Source organism: Lactuca serriola, chromosome 3, assembly GCF_051521515.1.
Source record: "Lactuca serriola cultivar US96UC23 chromosome 3, Lser_US96UC23_V15, whole genome shotgun sequence".
In the NCBI taxonomy this organism is placed as follows: domain Eukaryota; kingdom Viridiplantae; phylum Streptophyta; class Magnoliopsida; order Asterales; family Asteraceae; genus Lactuca; species Lactuca serriola.
Window position 1 is genome coordinate 104625849 of NC_136410.1, and position 18311 is coordinate 104644159.

General features: G+C 32.9%; 3 protein-coding genes and 1 non-coding gene across 7 annotated transcripts; 2 read left to right on the forward strand and 2 right to left on the reverse strand.

The window, feature by feature from the left end:
* Positions 1-1074: 1074 nt before the first annotated feature.
* Positions 1075-3611, forward strand: LOC145092986 (L-ascorbate peroxidase 3-like). Of its 4 annotated transcripts, none has more exons than XM_079031010.1 (10): positions 1075-1211; positions 1439-1586; positions 2142-2266; positions 2357-2406; positions 2521-2586; positions 2662-2710; positions 2835-2917; positions 2999-3081; positions 3152-3254; positions 3325-3611. In XM_079031010.1, exons 2-10 carry the CDS (start codon positions 1465-1467, stop codon positions 3496-3498), a joined length of 855 nt encoding a protein of 284 aa, XP_078887136.1. In that variant the 5' UTR covers positions 1075-1211; positions 1439-1464; the 3' UTR covers positions 3499-3611. The 4 variants fall into 4 exon arrangements, with proteins under 4 accessions (XP_078887136.1, XP_078887137.1, XP_078887134.1 ...); XM_079031011.1 differs by having other exon boundaries at positions 1093-1219; positions 2360-2406; XM_079031008.1 differs by having other exon boundaries at positions 1096-1219.
* On the reverse strand, positions 3536-5755 carry LOC145092985 (Tetratricopeptide repeat (TPR)-like superfamily protein). The gene is made up of 4 exons (XM_079031007.1): positions 5291-5755; positions 4990-5202; positions 4744-4899; positions 3536-4660 (listed from the first exon to the last, which is right to left on the reverse strand). Exons 1-4 carry the CDS (start codon positions 5552-5554, stop codon positions 3806-3808), a joined length of 1488 nt encoding a protein of 495 aa, XP_078887133.1. The 5' UTR covers positions 5555-5755; the 3' UTR covers positions 3536-3805.
* A 3241-nt stretch (positions 5756-8996) lies between these two features.
* TRNAI-AAU (transfer RNA isoleucine (anticodon AAU)) lies at positions 8997-9070 on the forward strand. The gene has a single exon. It is a non-coding gene; the product is annotated as a tRNA-Ile (tRNA).
* Positions 9071-11733: 2663 nt separating this feature from the next.
* On the reverse strand, positions 11734-17679 carry LOC145092987 (histidine kinase 1-like). Its single transcript, XM_079031013.1, has 12 exons — positions 17401-17679; positions 17072-17314; positions 15920-16962; positions 15684-15843; positions 15263-15389; positions 15062-15151; positions 14783-14977; positions 14577-14646; positions 14467-14509; positions 14244-14384; positions 12391-13098; positions 11734-12302 (listed from the first exon to the last, which is right to left on the reverse strand). Exons 1-12 carry the CDS (start codon positions 17611-17613, stop codon positions 12087-12089), a joined length of 3249 nt encoding a protein of 1082 aa, XP_078887139.1. The 5' UTR covers positions 17614-17679; the 3' UTR covers positions 11734-12086.
* Positions 17680-18311: the final 632 nt, after the last annotated feature.

The following is an 18311-nucleotide window of genomic DNA, read 5'->3' on the forward strand; positions in this document are numbered from 1 at the left end:
CAATTATATTCAAATGCAAGAATGGTGAAAGTAGATTGCTGAAAGAGGTATACTATATACCTAGGTTATGTAGCAATATCATTAACTTTGGACAATTAGCTAGGATATGGAGATCGAATTGTGATACTTGGATTGTATTTATGGATTCATGATCCATAAGGAAAATTATTATTAAAGGTTCAACAATCAAGCAATTGTTTGTACAAAACCATACTTGAAGAAGAAATTTCGAAATGCTTACTTGCAGAATAAGGTGAGGCATCTTGGCTTTGGCACAAAAGATTTGGACATGTAAACTTCAATGCATTAAAACACATGGCGGATACTAGAATGTTGGAAGGTTTACCCAAAATCGAAGTTCTTACAAGTTTGTGTGAAGCTTGCTTGATCTCCAAGCAAGCTCGAAAATCCTATCCTAAGCTTACCAAATTTAAAGGTAAAGAACGGCTAGAACTCGTGCATAGAGATTTATGTGGTCCGATCACACCACCACCACCGGCCGGAAACATGTATTTTATGTTACTTTTTAATACTATATATATATATATATATATATATATATATATATATATATATATATATATATATATATATATAAACAGTTATAAATTTTTAATAGTTAATAACTAAATATGGAATTATGAAAATATTTTTTAATAACTATTTATCAACATAAATATAAAATTTTGATTTATAGATATAAATTATACAAATATATATTAATTAAATAGTTTATTCGATTTTTTCGGATTAACCAAAATCATAAAAATTTAACCAAAACCAAACCAAATAAAGTATTTTTATTTGGTTAACCAAACCAAATTAACCGAATAACTACTCGAACATACTCGAACATTTGGTTTTGATTGGTTATTCGGTTTGGTTTTTTATTACATAATATATAATTGATTGTTTCCAAAGCTGGAAATCTTATAATTACAGGAATCATCATAAGTAGTTGTACTCTACGTATTGATCTTTGTATAATATTCTGTGTTTGAAAATATGCACTCTGTAGGAAGAGTCTGGCTATTTATACTATAAGTTTCCCTCCATTTATTCTCTTCTTCTCCTCGCCTCATACTCGATCCTTCGCGTGTCTTCTTTCTGATTCATTTCTTCTCTCTCTCTCTCTCTCTCTCTCTCTCTCTCTCTCTCTCTCTCCATATATATAACACGAGAACGAAGAAGCCTGTTATTGATTCGATCAGGTACTCAGGTGCATCTTCAAGGAACTTGATCAAAATCATTAGTCTGTTAAATTCATCGAAGATCGAGTTTGATTTTTGTACTACTATCATGATTCTGTTAAAATCAAAAGAGATTTCGTACATTTTGAAGTGATTTTAGAGCTTTAGAAAGAATAACCTTAGTTATGTTTGATAAGAGTTAGTATATGGAATTACTAAGTAATTTGATGTGATTGGGTTTTTTTCAGGGAGGAATTAAGTGAACAAAGCATAAATGGCGGCAGCAGCAGCTCTTGTAGTGGATGCAGAGTATTTGAAGGAGATAGAAAAGGCCCTTCGAGATCTTCGTGCCCTCATCTCCAACAAAAAATGTGCTCCAATTATGCTTCGATTAGCGTACGTGATTTCTTATATTTTCTGTGCGTATGAATTCATGAATCACGTTCAGATCTATGATCTGTATAGCTATTAGATTAAGAGCTTAATTTATGCTCTGGTGCCTAGGTATTATTTGTGACCTATTAACTGATCGGTATTACTGGAATCGTTATTCTATCTTTGCTGATCGATTACTTTACAAGCTTCTTAAATTAGTTTCTTTATTCTTCTTGAGATCGACATTTCTTTCCAATTCTGTCATGTAAATTAGTTCATTCATGTGTTGCTTAATCTTTCAAATGATAAAATATGGATTATAGATGTTTTAGACAACTATAGCATTGATGTTGTGCAACAAAGTAAATGTATTCTCTAATAATGATGATGTAGTTGTCTCTCACACACAAATTGTGAAATGAATTAGCAATTAGTCATTCTCAGCAAATTTGATTGTATTATTGTCAGAAGAGATGACTTATGATTGAGCCTAAAGCATAGCATTAAATTTAAGTGTTAATGATGTGATGTTCTAATCCTCATGATCTATAACTAAGAGTTTGCTGGGGAATGCAGATGGCATGATGCAGGGACTTATGATGCTAAAACAAAGACAGGAGGCCCAAATGGTTCAATCAGGAACAAGGAAGAGTATATGCATGCAGCAAACACTGGTCTGAAAATTGCTATTGATCTTTGTGGTAAGTTTCTATGCCTTTCTGCTATAAACATTAATATATTTTTTTTATCCCTTTTGAGAAAAGTATTGATGTATGTGACATTAATAACAGAAGAAGTGAAAGCCAAACACCCGAGAGTTACATATGCTGATCTCTATCAGGTGATTAATTAATTATTGCTTAAATACAAACCACAAATCATCTCTCTCAAACACGTTGGATCTTTTCACTTTAAATTCACCTCTCTTTCAAAATTATAATGAAATGTTGTTCAGCTTGCTGGAGTTGTTGCAGTTGAGGTGACTGGAGGCCCCACCATTAACTTCAAACCTGGAAGGAAGGTATAATAAACTAACCTTTTAGTAATTAATTAATTAATCAGTTTCTTATAATTCTTCCACTTTTCTGTCAAACAGGATTCAAAAGTGTCCCCTAATGAAGGACGTCTTCCTGATGCCAAACAAGGTCACTTTCTTTTCATGTTTTTAATTGTATGTATGTATGTATGTATGTATGTATGTATGTATGTATGTATATATATATATATATATATATATGTATGTATGTATCATGTATGTATAATCTTCAGGTCCAGCACATCTCAGGGATGTGTTCTACAGGATGGGGCTATCAGACAAAGATATAGTTGCACTTTCTGGTGCTCACACTTTGGTCAGTTTTCCTTTCATCAAATTTGACACCATTTATTTTATGTTTTAAACATAAAATATTTATTAATACAATTTCTCTCAGGGAAAGGCACATCCAGAAAGGTCAGGATTTGATGAAAAACCATGGACCAAAGATCCTTTCAAGTTTGACAACTCTTATTTCCTGTAAGTAAAAAATTACACATCCATTTTCTCCTTTTTGATAAAAAATAATATTATGTAATGAATGAATCAGGGAGCTTCTAAAAGGAGATTCAGAAGGATTGCTGAAACTTCCCACTGATAAAGCTTTACTCCATGACCCAAACTTTCGTACCTATGTTGAACTTTATGCAAATGTAAAAAATATTTTTTCAATCATATTCATTCAATGTTGAATAGAAATTCAAGCTTCTTTTGTGTACACAGGATGAAGACGTGTTCTTCAAAGACTATGCTGAATCACACAAAAAGCTTTCAGAACTTGGGTTCACCCCACAACGCTCAAAGACTGTATTATTTGCACAAACTACTGTAGGAGTTGTTGCTGCTGCTACTGTGGTCATCCTCAGTTACTTATATGAAATCAACAAAAAGTGCTAAATTTATACATGTTATATAATAATAATAATAATAATAATAAACCCAAACCTGAGACTCATCATCATGATTTGCATTCATATAAATAAGATTGATACAATGCTTATTGTTTTAAACTATCGCCTACATTGTGAAGGCAAATTTTCAATTAAGTTAAACAAAGAAAAAAAAACATGAGTTGGGTGCACAAACACTCCAACAACTAACACCAAACCAAATTACCCAACCACAGTGAGAGAAGAACAAGTCTATCTTCTCCATCATCATCCTATTCCATTAAATTAAAAAGTCAGTAATCATCTTCAGTTCTTCAAGCTCTTGGACTAAGAGTCGAAGTAATATCTTGAAAAACCTTCAACCTCTTCTCAATTTTCCTCCCAACAACCTTTCCTGTCTCAATCTTCATCTTCTCCGGTTCAGTCGTCGTCGTCGTGGAACCCAAAACCGCCGCAAGAATCGCCTCCTCAAAATCCTTACTATCCGGCAAAAGCCCACTCCAGTCGTTTTTCTCCGGCGACCCTGATTTCCTTCTCGCCTTCACCTCCATTTCTCCGGCGTCTTTTTCTCCGTTCACTGACCTCGTTCTCTTTAGCCCCTCCGCCGCATTTTCACCGGTTTTCACGTAAAAAGGCTTAGCATCGATATTCAGTGAATTAGAATTCGAATTCGAATTCGAATTTGAATTGGAATTGGAATTAGGATTGAGAATCCCAGGTGGGCCCACCACCACCACCGGTTTTTTATTCTCATCACCAAAACCATCTTCGGTTTTTTTGTTTGAAACAGGTACAGGTGCAGAAGATAAATGTTCTTTGCAAGGTTGAGGTTGCCAAAGTGCTGAAGAACCCAAGAAAGCATCGAACAGTTTCCGCTGTTCAACTCTATCTCCGCCGCTATTCATCATCTCTGATTCCAAATCACGTAACATCTGTTGAGCTCTTTCGTATGCTTTCAGATGTGAATCCACCCCACGTGGCCCATCCACCACCGCAGGTTTCACTAACCTTAAAGTATCCTTAGCTTCTCCGAGCCTCCCTTGTTTCATCAAACAAATCCCTAAATTACACATCTTGTTGTTGTCAGGCGCTATCACTAAAGCTCTCCTGTATGCATCTTCTGCTTCGATGTAGTTGTTCTGTTGCATCAACGCCCACCCCAAATTCCCCTTAGAAAAAACAAAAAAACACACAAAATTTAGATTTGGAATTCGAATCCAAAGTCAAAATCAAAGTCAAACGTCGTTCTTACGAGTAGTCGAGTTGCCTCTTGTTCGACTGACACTTGGAATTTCTTTCCTTGAGATCTTGCTGTTTTTGTTCGTTTCCCATTGAAGGCCATTCCTTGTTGGATTAAGAACAATTTGTGTCTTAATAATCCGATTTGGTCATCCAATCTTCCGCATCTCTACACATTCAAATTCGATTTTCAATCAAATCAACAGTTTTGAGGGTTGAAAAAAAAAAAAAAAAATAAGATTTGTTTTTGAAATCTAACCTTGTAGAGATCTAAAAGGATGTTATCGAGAGACTCTTGAGCTTGATCTGAGCATCTTCTTCGCAACGACTTAATCGCTTCAATGGCTTCTTCTGCTCGATTCTGTTGTTTCATAACAATCGCCATGTCTTTCAGAGCACTATCCACTCTATCTCCGGCGTTAATGGCTGCCCAAAACAACGGAATCGCCCTCTCCGGATCCTTCTCTACCAACTACATAATAAAATTTTCAATATAAATCAATCAAAATCGACGAACCCTATCATAACAAATCAAAAGATTGTGTTTTTTGTAATCTTACTTGAACGTTTTTCGCTCTGACATAAGGAGAATCGCCAACTGGGACTTTATGGGTAACATGGAAAGATTCAGACCGAGTTGAGTTCGAGTTCAACGAGTCAGACCGAGTCAAGTTTGAAATCATGGACTCGGATCGAGTTGGATTCAAATTAAACGACTCAGACCGAGTCCTCAATACCCCAGCACCCAGAGGTTTTAATGGCGATGACGGCGCCGATTTGGTGGGTCTGAACCCTGGCGGAGCGTTCCACATATCTTGCATCATCTTGATTGATTTGATTTTTTGAAGGGTTCTTCAAAAAAGATGAATCTTTATTAGAAGATATGTGGATTTGCAGAGTGAGAGTGATATAACCAGTGACAATGGTGGCGGAGGCTGAGAAAAAGAGAGAGATAGGGCGGAGGGTTTGAGGGAGAGAAAGAGAAAGAGATGAAGGAGGAAGAGGGGAGAGGCGGTGGAATTTAGCGAGTTTTTGAGTGCTGAGATTTATTTTGAATTATCTGACCGTTGGAGGGTTACCGTTCAAATCACTAGCCGTTGTGTCTGCGATTGGGAAAATGGTAACTTGTTATATTCGGCCCCTGATATTTTGGCAAACGTCACGTTTGCCCTTTGTGAATAAATAATTCGTAGAACAGCCCCCCTGTAGTTTTATTACTTTTATGCCCTCGAAGTTCTATTAGGCTTTGTAATCTTGGTAACACTTGATGACATTTTTAGCTAAAACGGTTTTATCCAAAAGTAATCAGAAAGAAAACTATACTTGAATCTCACAGACGGAGTTATGATACAAATGATTTATAGTGTCTTTCTATTTGTTTAATAATAACAAGATGCAGTGAAAAGTCATCTAAGATTTGAAGAATGATACGCTGATAGTTCAAAAGAGTGTGAGCTTTAGGATGCTTTGTCATCGATCAAATAATAAAAAGAATACTATTGCCATTGAAAATATGACCGTTAACTAATATATTTATTCGAGATGTAACTGTTAAGTATAAATTGGTAGAAATGGTAATTGAATATGAGATTTATGATCCGACATGATATATAATATATTTTTAATACGACACAAAAGTAATAATAAAGAAATGCCAAAACAATGTTATTTGATTTAATTAACCATCAGTTGATGTTATTGGGGTTTTCAGTACTAATTAGGATACTGATGGTTGTTAGATTTAACAGCAACACAAAAATATCAGACAAATCTTGGGATGTTTTTTTGGAAACGGCAAATATCATTAAAAATGATCAACGATTAACAAGAAATTAAATCGCGACCAAATAAAACAGTACAAAAACGAGAAACATAAAAAGAACAATTACAATGTGATAAGACTTAGATGAGCAAATGACGAACAACTCCATTCAGCCCAACTGCCGCAACCATGAGGACTTCTGTGCTTGCACCATGTATATGACATAGAGATGATATTATCGGCTACTTTTGTTGGAGATGCAATAGTATTTCTGAAGACCATACCGTTTCTGACCAACCAGATGTTCCATAGAAGACAGAAAATCACCGTGCTCCCGATCGATTTCTTTTTAGGAAATCTTGGGATGTTCGTCAAGAGTTTGTTCTAATTCTCAAATACACGTTCAAGAGGATAGTAAAGGCTTTGTCTGACAACAAAGACTTTTCTTGAGGTGTTCCATATACGTAATGTTGGAAGTATGATTGAATCATCATGATTAATGTTATGTATCGTCTAAAATAATATAATCAATGTGTATTGTACAACACATGCCCTTTTATAGGCATGTTTCCTCATTTTTTAGGACATGTAGGGTGGTATCATTTATTGTGAGTCGTTCCATGTTGGACGAAACATATATATTGGTTTGTAAAAAGAAGGTTGTTGGATCTTGCACCTCATATTTTTATTCTTACATAGAATGATGATTCGGTTTTTGAATGTTATGCAATAACGAACTTTGGAGTATAATTATGTTAAGGACATATATTTGGACCTCGAGACATATATTTGGACCTCCGGATCATGGTATATGTTACTATGTCCACCTAGTATGGAATATGAAGCACACATGTCATTCTTAGTTTATGTGCATGATTAAAATATACTAATTATGTTGTAGCTTTCTCTAGTTAGGGTCGCTTAAAAATGAAAAGTAGGGGAACAGTATGGTTATTATATAATATTAATTGAACATTTGTAAATATTGATTATGTGGTAGAAGCATTTACATTAACACATAATAATTAACTGAGAATAGATGAGATTAGAGAATAATGAATTGACTCTAAATTGCTAATCTTGATTTCCTTAAGAAAAGACAAGGAGCCTTATGGTTTCCTCATAGTCCTTGGCATGAAAAGGGCCCCATGTACTTACCAGAGAAACATTAGATATGCTCTATTTAGATTTAGACTAGAAGGAGTGAGAAAAGGGCCCCATGTTCTTTCTCCTCCTCATACTTGGTTAACTGCTATTTTTTTAATCTAATATAAATATCAACCAACCCTACCGTTTATATTTTATACCATACCAATACTTTTATTATTTCATTAATTTCATTTAAAATGTCTTCATCATCTTTCTCTTCGATAACATTGGAATTAGTGATGCAAGCGGTGAAGGGTTGCAAAAGCTTTGGAGATAATGATTGATATTTAAGCAATGAGGAAGTCGAAAGTTCACATCAAAAAAACCAAAAAAATATATAGAGAGACAGTGAGTCTGCCTACAATGTCTCATACATGACTACTTTGTTGAGCATGTGATAATTCAAGGGTACTTTTTCGTCATTAGCATACAACATCTCAACCGATACTTTGACGAGTATAGACGTTTTTAGTTATTACAGATTTAATTATATATGATTTTGACCCTATAGTTGCTAGAGTCTACGGTTAAGTATTCATAGATAGAGACTCCAATGTAATCACTTTGAAAAAAATCAAGAGTAATATAAAAGTTCTTTGGTTCTTGCTCTTAGACGTATGTCACATCAACCGAATCACGTTAATTCTCTGCATCGTTTTATTTCTTTTCTTGCTTGCGAGGACTTTTAGGCTTCTGTTCTAAATCTAGTGAAAAGTCTATTATGAAAGTACTATCAAACGAAACTCAATTCAAGACTATTATCGCACACCATCACGAGCCTCATGGTCAGCCCATGCATCTTCCCTTGCTCAGAATCTAGAGCAAGCAACGTCACATGGATCATGAAAGATTTTGTTTTGAAATGCCAATAAGGAATAGCCAATTATAAAAAGAGGGGGTTGGGAATGAAAGCACTCGTGTGGTATGAAAGTAGAGATATTACTTAGAGCTAAGGGCATGCCATCTATTCCTAGTTGACTTTGTGTAACATGCGGTTTCAAAATTTGACCACTTTTTATAAACAAGAATTTGAAATGAAGACTCATGTGTACAAGAGGTTTTGTTTAAAATACAACTAGTTAAATTGGAGTATCGAAGAACAAGAATTTGAAATAAAGACTCGTATGTATAGAATATATTTTTTTAAAATACTAGTTAAAATTAAAGACTCGTATGTTTAGAAGATATTGTTTTAAAATACTAGTATGAAAATCTATTCCCCAGGCGATAGTGATAGTAATGCCTAGTTTAATTATATATATACTTTTTCCTTTTACTATGTGTGAAAAAATTTATACGTTCTAATTCCGTCTATGTTTATGTTGTATTAGAACCAGGAAAAACCAAGACAACAAGGCCCATTAGCTCAGTTGGTTAGAGCGTCGTGCTAATAACGCGAAGGTCGCAGGTTCGAAACCTGCATGGGCCAAAATTTTTGTTGCTATTGTATTGTGAGAAAAAAAATGCTCCCCGCTCGATAATTGATGTTTTATCACAATTATGGCCTGTTGCAGTCTTTTTGTTTATTTAATATATTTATTTATTATGGGAAATTTCTTTCCCAGTGTCTTACATACTTATAAAGTTTGCATGTTCCTTTAAATGTCATGTATTTGAAACCCTCCACAATAATTTGTCAAAACTTCATGCATTTGAAACCCCCAAACCTTTTCACTTTCTTAATAATTAATTACACATAATCAATGGTAATTCATATTAGATAATAATTTGCTAAAACCTCATGCATTTGTATGGTATTAGAACATGTTTGAGTTTTTGGATTTTAGACTTTAGTAAATAGGTAATCCGTTGGATAAATTAATAATATATGCTCATACATGTTTTGTACAAGCCCCAATCAAAATACAATATATAATGATCATACAATTAAGTGTGTCTTTTATTCCATTTTTGGCTTTATAACAACAGTTTGTTTACGTGGCGAAGAAAGAAAACTTGAATATGAATATTTAGGTTGGATGTTTATATAAGATTTGTTTTAAATATATAATATAGATATAAATACACAAATGTGTGTCAAATACAGCCCATCACAAATTTAATGTTATAAATTACAATATAACTCAAAGTGGTTTTCCAAATATAATCTTTATACTATAATATAATATATTAGAAGAATACCATATAGTAGACGAATCACATATGTTGTATAGAAAATTTAGTTGCATAGATAATATATTATAATTATATTTTATTTAAAATATGTTAGGGTCATTTGGTTATTACATTGTTGTATTTGGCACTATAGTCTCATATATTTTGAATGACTCTTACAAAAATGATGTCCGTAATTTGGATATAATGTAATATCTTATGATGTTTTTTGAATAATATTATGTTCGATTGAACACTTGGTAATTGGAATCAACTTTATTATAGTTAAAAATTTTGGCTCCGTTTTTTCTTTTTCATTAGTTCTCGAATATGATTTTTTATATTAACTTAAAATATGTCACTGTCTTAAAATAGATTGAGAATGAGTTATATTTACTTAAAATACGGCACCATTTTCTATTCAACAGTAAAACTAACAAAAGTCGTTAAATATGTATTTTTATGAGGTTCAACATAAATAGACGTCCACAAATGAGAATTCATATCTAATCAATTATCAATTAATTACATTAGATACTAATGTGTACATAAAAATTACATTTAAAATTTTAAACTAATAGTAAAAAAAATTCATTATTTATTATGATAAAAAATCTGTAAATCAAAAAATATACATGCTATTTAATCGCATACAAGTTTTATGAATGGCTTATTCACAATACATTAAACCATATATAACCATATTAAACTACATAATTATCCCACTGCGCAACGTGCGGACATTCGCCTAGTTTGATGTATATTAAGAAGTTGATATATGACGTTTATTTAAATATCTTTAAATTATAATTTATAGAGGTGAGACCGTGAGATGATAAAACGATGAACAAAAATGGAAAAAACAAATAACTATTAAAATTACTACCATCAAATGATAAGCTGAATGGTATATAACCTATATACAAAATGCTGTTGTTCTAATCCTCCGTATATAACTAAATGCTGCTTAATTAGTATTCACCGACATTCCATTTATTTCACGAGTTGAAGTTAGAACATCAATATATCCATCACATCCACATATGTGGTGGGTGTCACATCAGCACCACATTCACCTACCACTAGTATGGGATACCTACCTGTAGCACCTGGTTCCTGGTACGTAAATCTTATTCGAGTATATTCCATTTTAGCCTTGGACTCGACGAGTCGTAGGCCCGACTCGTCGAGTAGAGACGGGACCCCGGGACGCGGTTAAGTTGGTGACTCGGCGGTTAAGTTAGAATGTATTGAGCCCTTAAGACATTTCTCTGGCATGAAATTCCTTTAAGAAAAGATTTAATGCAACCAAATACACAATCAAAGTCTACTATTTCTTTTCGCAATATAATACAACTCAAAGTTTGATATTAAACATGTTAGAATTTTCCAATCTAAAACAACTCATTTTATTAAATAAACATGTTAATATTAGATTGACATGATTACTATTTCTTTTCGCAAATCTGACATCGTAACTAATAGGATAAACTTGGATGGACAAATTTATGTTTTAATATAAAAAAAAAAGAGATTGCCGTTTAATTAAATAAACTAAATACTTAAATAGTTGTTCAATATTACATGAAATATAAATAACATAAACTAAATACTATAACTACATATGGTTTTATATTATGTATTAAATATATTATAATTAAAAGTCAATATTACATGAAATATAAATAACATAAAACAAGTATATATGAAATATAATTATGTTTTCAATTTAATCCAATCGACTTAATTAAATACATTAAAAATCTCAAACTAACCCGTCTAATATGGGTTGCTCTTTGTCTATACTACAAATTACACAAACTATATAAATAAACCACACATAAATACATACATAATCTGGATTTGCTACTCTCGTATATCATACTCCCATGAAGCAAGTAAGCAATCATGATCAAGTATTAGACTATGCAAAGAAAAAAAAAGACTTATCGAACAGATATGTACGTTGAGTATAAGTTTAGGGACCAAATTTGTAAATCTTTTCCATTGTATGCGAGTATTCCACCTCTGTTCTTATTTTACATTTACATTTAAACGTAAGCATTGCTAGTTCTTCGCTTCTTATATGTGTATATCCAACCTAGTAGATCGATAATTGCACATTAACTTGATTGAAATACGATCTCAAATAAGTTGAATTACAGAATTCGATACAAATTCAATAAAATTGCTTGTTGATAGCTACAATGAATTTGTGTCGAATTTATGTTCTTGTATTAAGCATTTATTCTATGCAAAATCTGCAACCCAAATGATACTTTTTCGCCTTTTTGATTCCCAAAAACTTGTTAATCATCATTACGCAAGAATTAAGCCCTAGATTTGGTTAATGACAAAATGGTGGAAACCATAAGCTTGCAGTCTATAGGCTTTGTAAGATACGCATCCATTCCCACTTCCAAGCATTTAGCTTCATCAGATGACATCGCATGTGCTGTCAATGCCACAATCGGAATGTGCGATTCCGATTCCATTTCCGCTCTTCGAATCGCTTTCGTTGCTTCATACCCATCCATCTTCGGCATCTGGTATTTCAAATTACATGGTTTCATTCATAACCCAAAAATTGTAAATTGTAAACTATAAGTTACAAATTACAAATAACATTCTTACCTGACAATCCATGAGAACCAAATCATAAGGTGTAGATTCAATAGATTTCTTCCCCTTCTTCACTTCATGGATAAAAATGTCAAGAGCTTCAACTGCCTGGGCCCCATCTCCCACAACCACAACTACAGCACCCATTTGCTCAAGCATCATAGTTGCGACTCTCTGAAGAACTGGTGTATCTTCAGCCAATAAAATCCGTAACCCTTCAAGACACTTTTTTCCATTTTTGCCCTTCTCTTCGTCATGAATCTCTTCATGAACTTCGATTTTGTCTCCACCATTTGGAAAGAATGTCAATGGAGGTGTCTCGTTTATAGCGGTTTCAATTATTTGAATCAATTTTGACTTGTATAATGGTCCACTTACCATTAACAAATACCCTCTTCTTCTAAGTTCAATCTTGATTGTATTAGAAGTATCATGGTTGAGAACCCAACCGAATTTTGCCCTTTTGTTGAATTTATGTAAAAAATTGAGTTGTTCTTTCCATATGTCTGTGCTTAGGTTAAGTAGTCCAATGTCAATGACTATGAGGAAAAAGTCAACTTGTGAACTTATGTTTTGGGCATAATTTGTGGGGTTAAAGAGTTGTTGAAGTATGTGTGTAAGTTCATTCCACTCGTTTGCTTCCCATATGGGAACTCCAAGTTTAAGTAGCCACTGGGAAAGAATTGTTCGACCCATTGTTCCATTGAGTGCAAGCATTATCTGTGTAGTTGAAATTTTAATTATATAGAAACAGATATACAGACAATAAAACATAAAACAAATATACAGATAGTAAAGCATAAAACATAATGCAAATATACAAACAATAAAGCATAAAACATATATATAGACAGTAAAGCATAATGCAGATATACAGACAATAAAACATAAAACAGATATACAGACAGTAAAGCATAATATAGATATACAGACAATAAAGCATAAAACAGATATAGAGACAGTAAAGCATAATACAAATATACAGACAATAAAGCATAAAGCAGTTACACGGGCAACATAGCTTAAAAATAGAAATATATGCAATAAAACGTAAAAAAGATCAAACATAACATATAAAACATGTATACAGACAATAAAGCATAAAGATAAAACATATTAAAGAAAATAAAGCATAAAACATATATATATATATATATATATATATATATATATATATATATATATATATATATATATATATAGTAAATAAAACATAAAGCAAATATATATATGCAATTATTATTATTATCCTCCCTAATAAATGAAAATAATTTTGTCAAATGTCACTCTTTCATTAACTTGGACACATGTCATTTTTTGGTATTTTTGAATAAATGTTTTTTCCATGTGTCATTTTCTCATTATTTATCTTTTTTTTAATTAACACATCATATTTACACCTCAATTAATAATTGTCTTATTTGAAAATAACCATTAAATGACAATATTACAACTCATATACTATTGAATATGTTTTCTTTTAAATTCAAATTATAAATTTCAAATTTAAATAAAATTTTGTTTAAACCTTCATATTTAATTTTTTTTGTTTTATCCAACCCGTATAAGATCCGGGTCACACTACTAATAAAAGTATAAAACAAAAATATATGCAATAAAGCATAAAACATAAGGAAAACAAGGCATAAAATAGGAATTGAGTCATTGACAATAACGCTTAAAGGGTGAAGTCATTCATGTTGTTGTACTACTATTTTCACACAATAAACACTTGAAATAGAGTAAAAATAACATTAATGTTTTAAAAATTATGTTAGTGAAGTGTACTATGAATTTAAGCATAAACAAAACTTGAAAACTCATAAACAAATGGAAGAAGTTGAATTTAGTTATGTTAATATCACCTTCAAGTTAATTTCTGAAAATTTAGGTTTGTAGATTTCTCTTGGTGTATCTGAAGGAGTACTGAGTAAAAGATATAGTTGCATTAGAGTCCCTGATCCATTCTTCTTCACTACTCTTATTTCTCCACCCATTTTGTTAACCTGTTAATAACTTTCTTTTATTTATTTATTTATTTTTTGAAAAACATATAAAATTTGAACTTGGGTTTCAAGAATTCCTTACAAGGGATCGAACTATGCATAACCCAAGACCCGTTCCACCATGCCTGAAATTATAAAACTAATTTAGAAAAAGTTAATTGTTCAATATAAAAGGGTAGTTTAGTCATTTACAATCTAGTTGTTGATGGATCGGCTTGTTCAAAGCTTTCAAAAACCGACTCCCATTTGCTTGGATCAATTCCTATATTTTGAGAAAGGTCAAAGTACAATATTGTAATAGAAAAGAATAAAAGTAAGATGCAATAAATTATAATAAACAAATAAATGAAATTACGTTTCTATTTCTTGCAATTTTATTAAAAAATCAAAGTTCATACCACAACCAGTATCTTCAACTTCAAAATAAAGAATCATTGTGTTATCATTCTTTGAACATGTTTTCTCATGGAGTCCTTGTTTTTTTAACCTTTTTTGAAATGCAGACCATAAAGCTTTCTCATCAACATAAAACTTCTCATTTTCATTAAAAGACTTCAAATTCTCGCTCCATCCTCGAACAATAATATATCCTGCTGTAAATCATTTTCTTTTTTTCATATTAATCACTAAAAGCCAATTTTTATAAATTAAAAAGAATTATTTAAAATTGTGCTTACATGTTGTAAACTTGATTGAGTTGCTAATTAGATTTGCAAATATTTGAACAACTCTACCCGAGTCTCCTCGAACCACTTTCGGCATATCATCTAATGTTGTTAAACAATTAACAAACAATAGAAAAAAATATCATTAGACATTATTAGTGTAACCTAATTATTTAGCATTTTAGTGTTCGATTTGATATAATTAAATATTACCAGAGAGATCTATAATGGTTTCCACATTGTGATTCTTGCATTGCACAGAAAACATATCTACAAGTCCTTCAAGTTCTCGACCCAAATCAAACTCGGCTTCTTCCAACACCAATTTACCAGATTCCACCTGTAATTCATAAGTATATCAACTAATTATTCTCTTTGCTTTTACTTAAAAAACCAATCTTGAAAAAAAAAATTGAAAATGACAAAGGCTTTAATACTAGAAAAAATTTAAAATGGTTTTTAAGGTAAATGGCCTCCTAAAAAACAATGAATTTGATGTAATTAGACATTAAGGACTTTTTTGATACGGTCGGATTTAGACTGTGTGATACCAATTAGACGGTTTAATCAGACAGACTTTGACTCAATCAGATAGTTATATAACTGAAAACATGTAATTTTTTTGGTATTTTACCTTACTAATATCCAAGATATTATTGAGAAGCCTAAGGAGAGCTGTTGAACATCTACGAATTTGAGTAATCGTTGCACTTTGTTCATTTGTAAGACACTCATCACACAGAAGAATGTCCAACAATCCTATGACAGCCGCCATTGGTGTTCTCAACTCATGGCTGTTTCAAAACATTCACACAAACATTAAATTTATATTTTCTTTTTTCACAAAGGGCAAGATCGTAAATTACCAACCTCATATTCGCTAAAAACTGGCTCTTAAAATTGCTCGATGCCTCTGCTTTCCTTCTTGCATCATAATGACTAATTAACTCTGCCCTTAATTTCATTTCTTTGGACACTCCATTAGTTAATATAAAAATACAAATACACCCCACAACAAGTACACAAACAGACGCCGATATCAATATCATTAATGTCTTAAATGCCCTTGCATCCACCTTCCCCATTATGTACTTCCTCGGAATACAAAGAACTCCGACCATCGGAAGTCGTGTTAAGTTCAAGAAAAAAGAATCTATGTAGTATCTCTGGTGGCCGAGTCTGGCGGCGGCCGTGTGAACTTTCCGGGTAACCGGAGGTTGTCCGCCGTAAGCTTTTTCCACCCACTTAGCTCCTGATTTTATAATCTCATCTTCGGAATCCACCGCCATCATGAGCGTGGGCCCACTCGGTGAGCTTCTCAACAATGGCGTACTAGAATTAGAAGTCGCAAGCAACCACCCTTCTTGAGACGTTAAGTAAATATGTCCGTCGTGAAGCTCCACCAGCTCCTTCATAAGCTGTCCGACACTGTACAGCGCCGTCGTAACTCCCACCACCGCCACTATACTCCCTCCGCCCTCGTCCAACACCGGTAAAGCAGCCGACAGCAAGGGTGAACTTGTAAATTTACTCACCGCGATATGCCAAGAAGCTGCTCCGTCGGGTACCTGAGAGATTCCGGCGATGTTCATTAACTCGTCCGGCGGGATTTCCTTCTGTTTTCCGGTTTTTCTTCCGGTGTCGGGATCCAGTGGTTCTCGATACCAGATTGCTGATATGTTCCCGTGGATTGTTTGATCGTTCCACCCTTGATGAGGTAAAGATTGGTTTACATCGTAGGGTTCAACCATGGTGTAATTATACAGATTTGAGTATATGTAATACGTGTTTTTGTCTCTAAGATCTCGATGAAAAGCTTGAACAAATCCGTTTCTGTATTTTATCGACATGGAATTCAAAGCTTTGTGGCTTGCGAATAGGGCCCACGTTACGTCTCTCATAACTTCATACAACTGATCATATAGATTAAGAAATAAACATTAGTATATAACTATAATACAACGAAAATAAGTAATTAACTGAAGTTTTTTAGGGTTTTTGAACGTAGTAGATCGATATAACCTCTACTTGTTGTGCTTGGTTTTCAGCTTTGCTATATTTTCTTATGACGTATTCAGAAAGCTTGACTTGGGATGTTGTTATTTCAACTGTTGAGTTCAAGATTTTCCACATACGTAACATGGGACGTTGTAAAAGTTCATATCGAAGGCCAAATGCTAAAGCGTTTAATGATGTTCTTGTGTAAACTTTGGTGAAATGCCACGTGAGGAGTGTTAATAGACCTATAAGAATCGCTAGCATCGCCTTCATTAATGAAAAACCACAAGAAAACATTAGCAAAAACGAGGATTTTTCTTTAAGGAAAATCGTGGGTTAGTTTTGTTGATTACCATGATGGCAAGGCGGGCTACACAGACACTGTAGCATCGGATTTTTTCTTGATTGATGTTGCCACGTGGACTTGTTCTGCCAGATGAGTGGTTTATTCTCGAAGAAGTTAAGGTTGAAGAAATTTTGTTGAAAATTCGTCTTGGGGCTGATGCCATTTGTGTGGTTTGATCGAAGTGGTGAATGTAGTTGGGATAGTGTTCTTTATGTGTCATGTGTTATTCTTTGAAAATGATTTATAAAAAAAAAAAAATAAAAAAAAAAAAAAAAAAAACTTTCTGATATGGGGTCAACTACACTTAACACGCCCCTTGTGTAGCCATCCAGTTAATTAAATCGTACGCATGGACATAAGTGGGGTGATGTGGATTGTGCACACGAGGTACTTAGACCACCCACATCGGGTCTTTCAAAAAATACTTGCAATGCTACTAATCAAAATTTATTGCCACCAAGGACTTTGTCTTTGAAAGACTTGCAAATGTCATTATATTAATTTTTTAATCAAACAATCATATTTAAATATTCACAACCAAAATATATATATATATATATATATATATATATATATATATATATATATATATATATATATATAAGGGTCGGCTAAAAAGACACCTAAATTTTCCATACAGAAACCCTAATTAATTTTCAGAAAAAATATACGGACACATTTTAGGTCACAATTATTTTGTTGATGCTGTATTTGGAAGGCACCATCCAGTATTTTAAGCGAATAGTGGCAGCATGTGGTTTTCTTTTGAGTCACTTATTAGTCATATTGCCTTTGGGCATGTCATTGGCGCTTCTAGGTATGTTTTGATAATTTAATATTTTATAGGTCTTGTCGATATGATGCTAGAAGAATAGAAATGTAATTTTAGTCGTCTCCGTCATAAATTGAATAATTGAT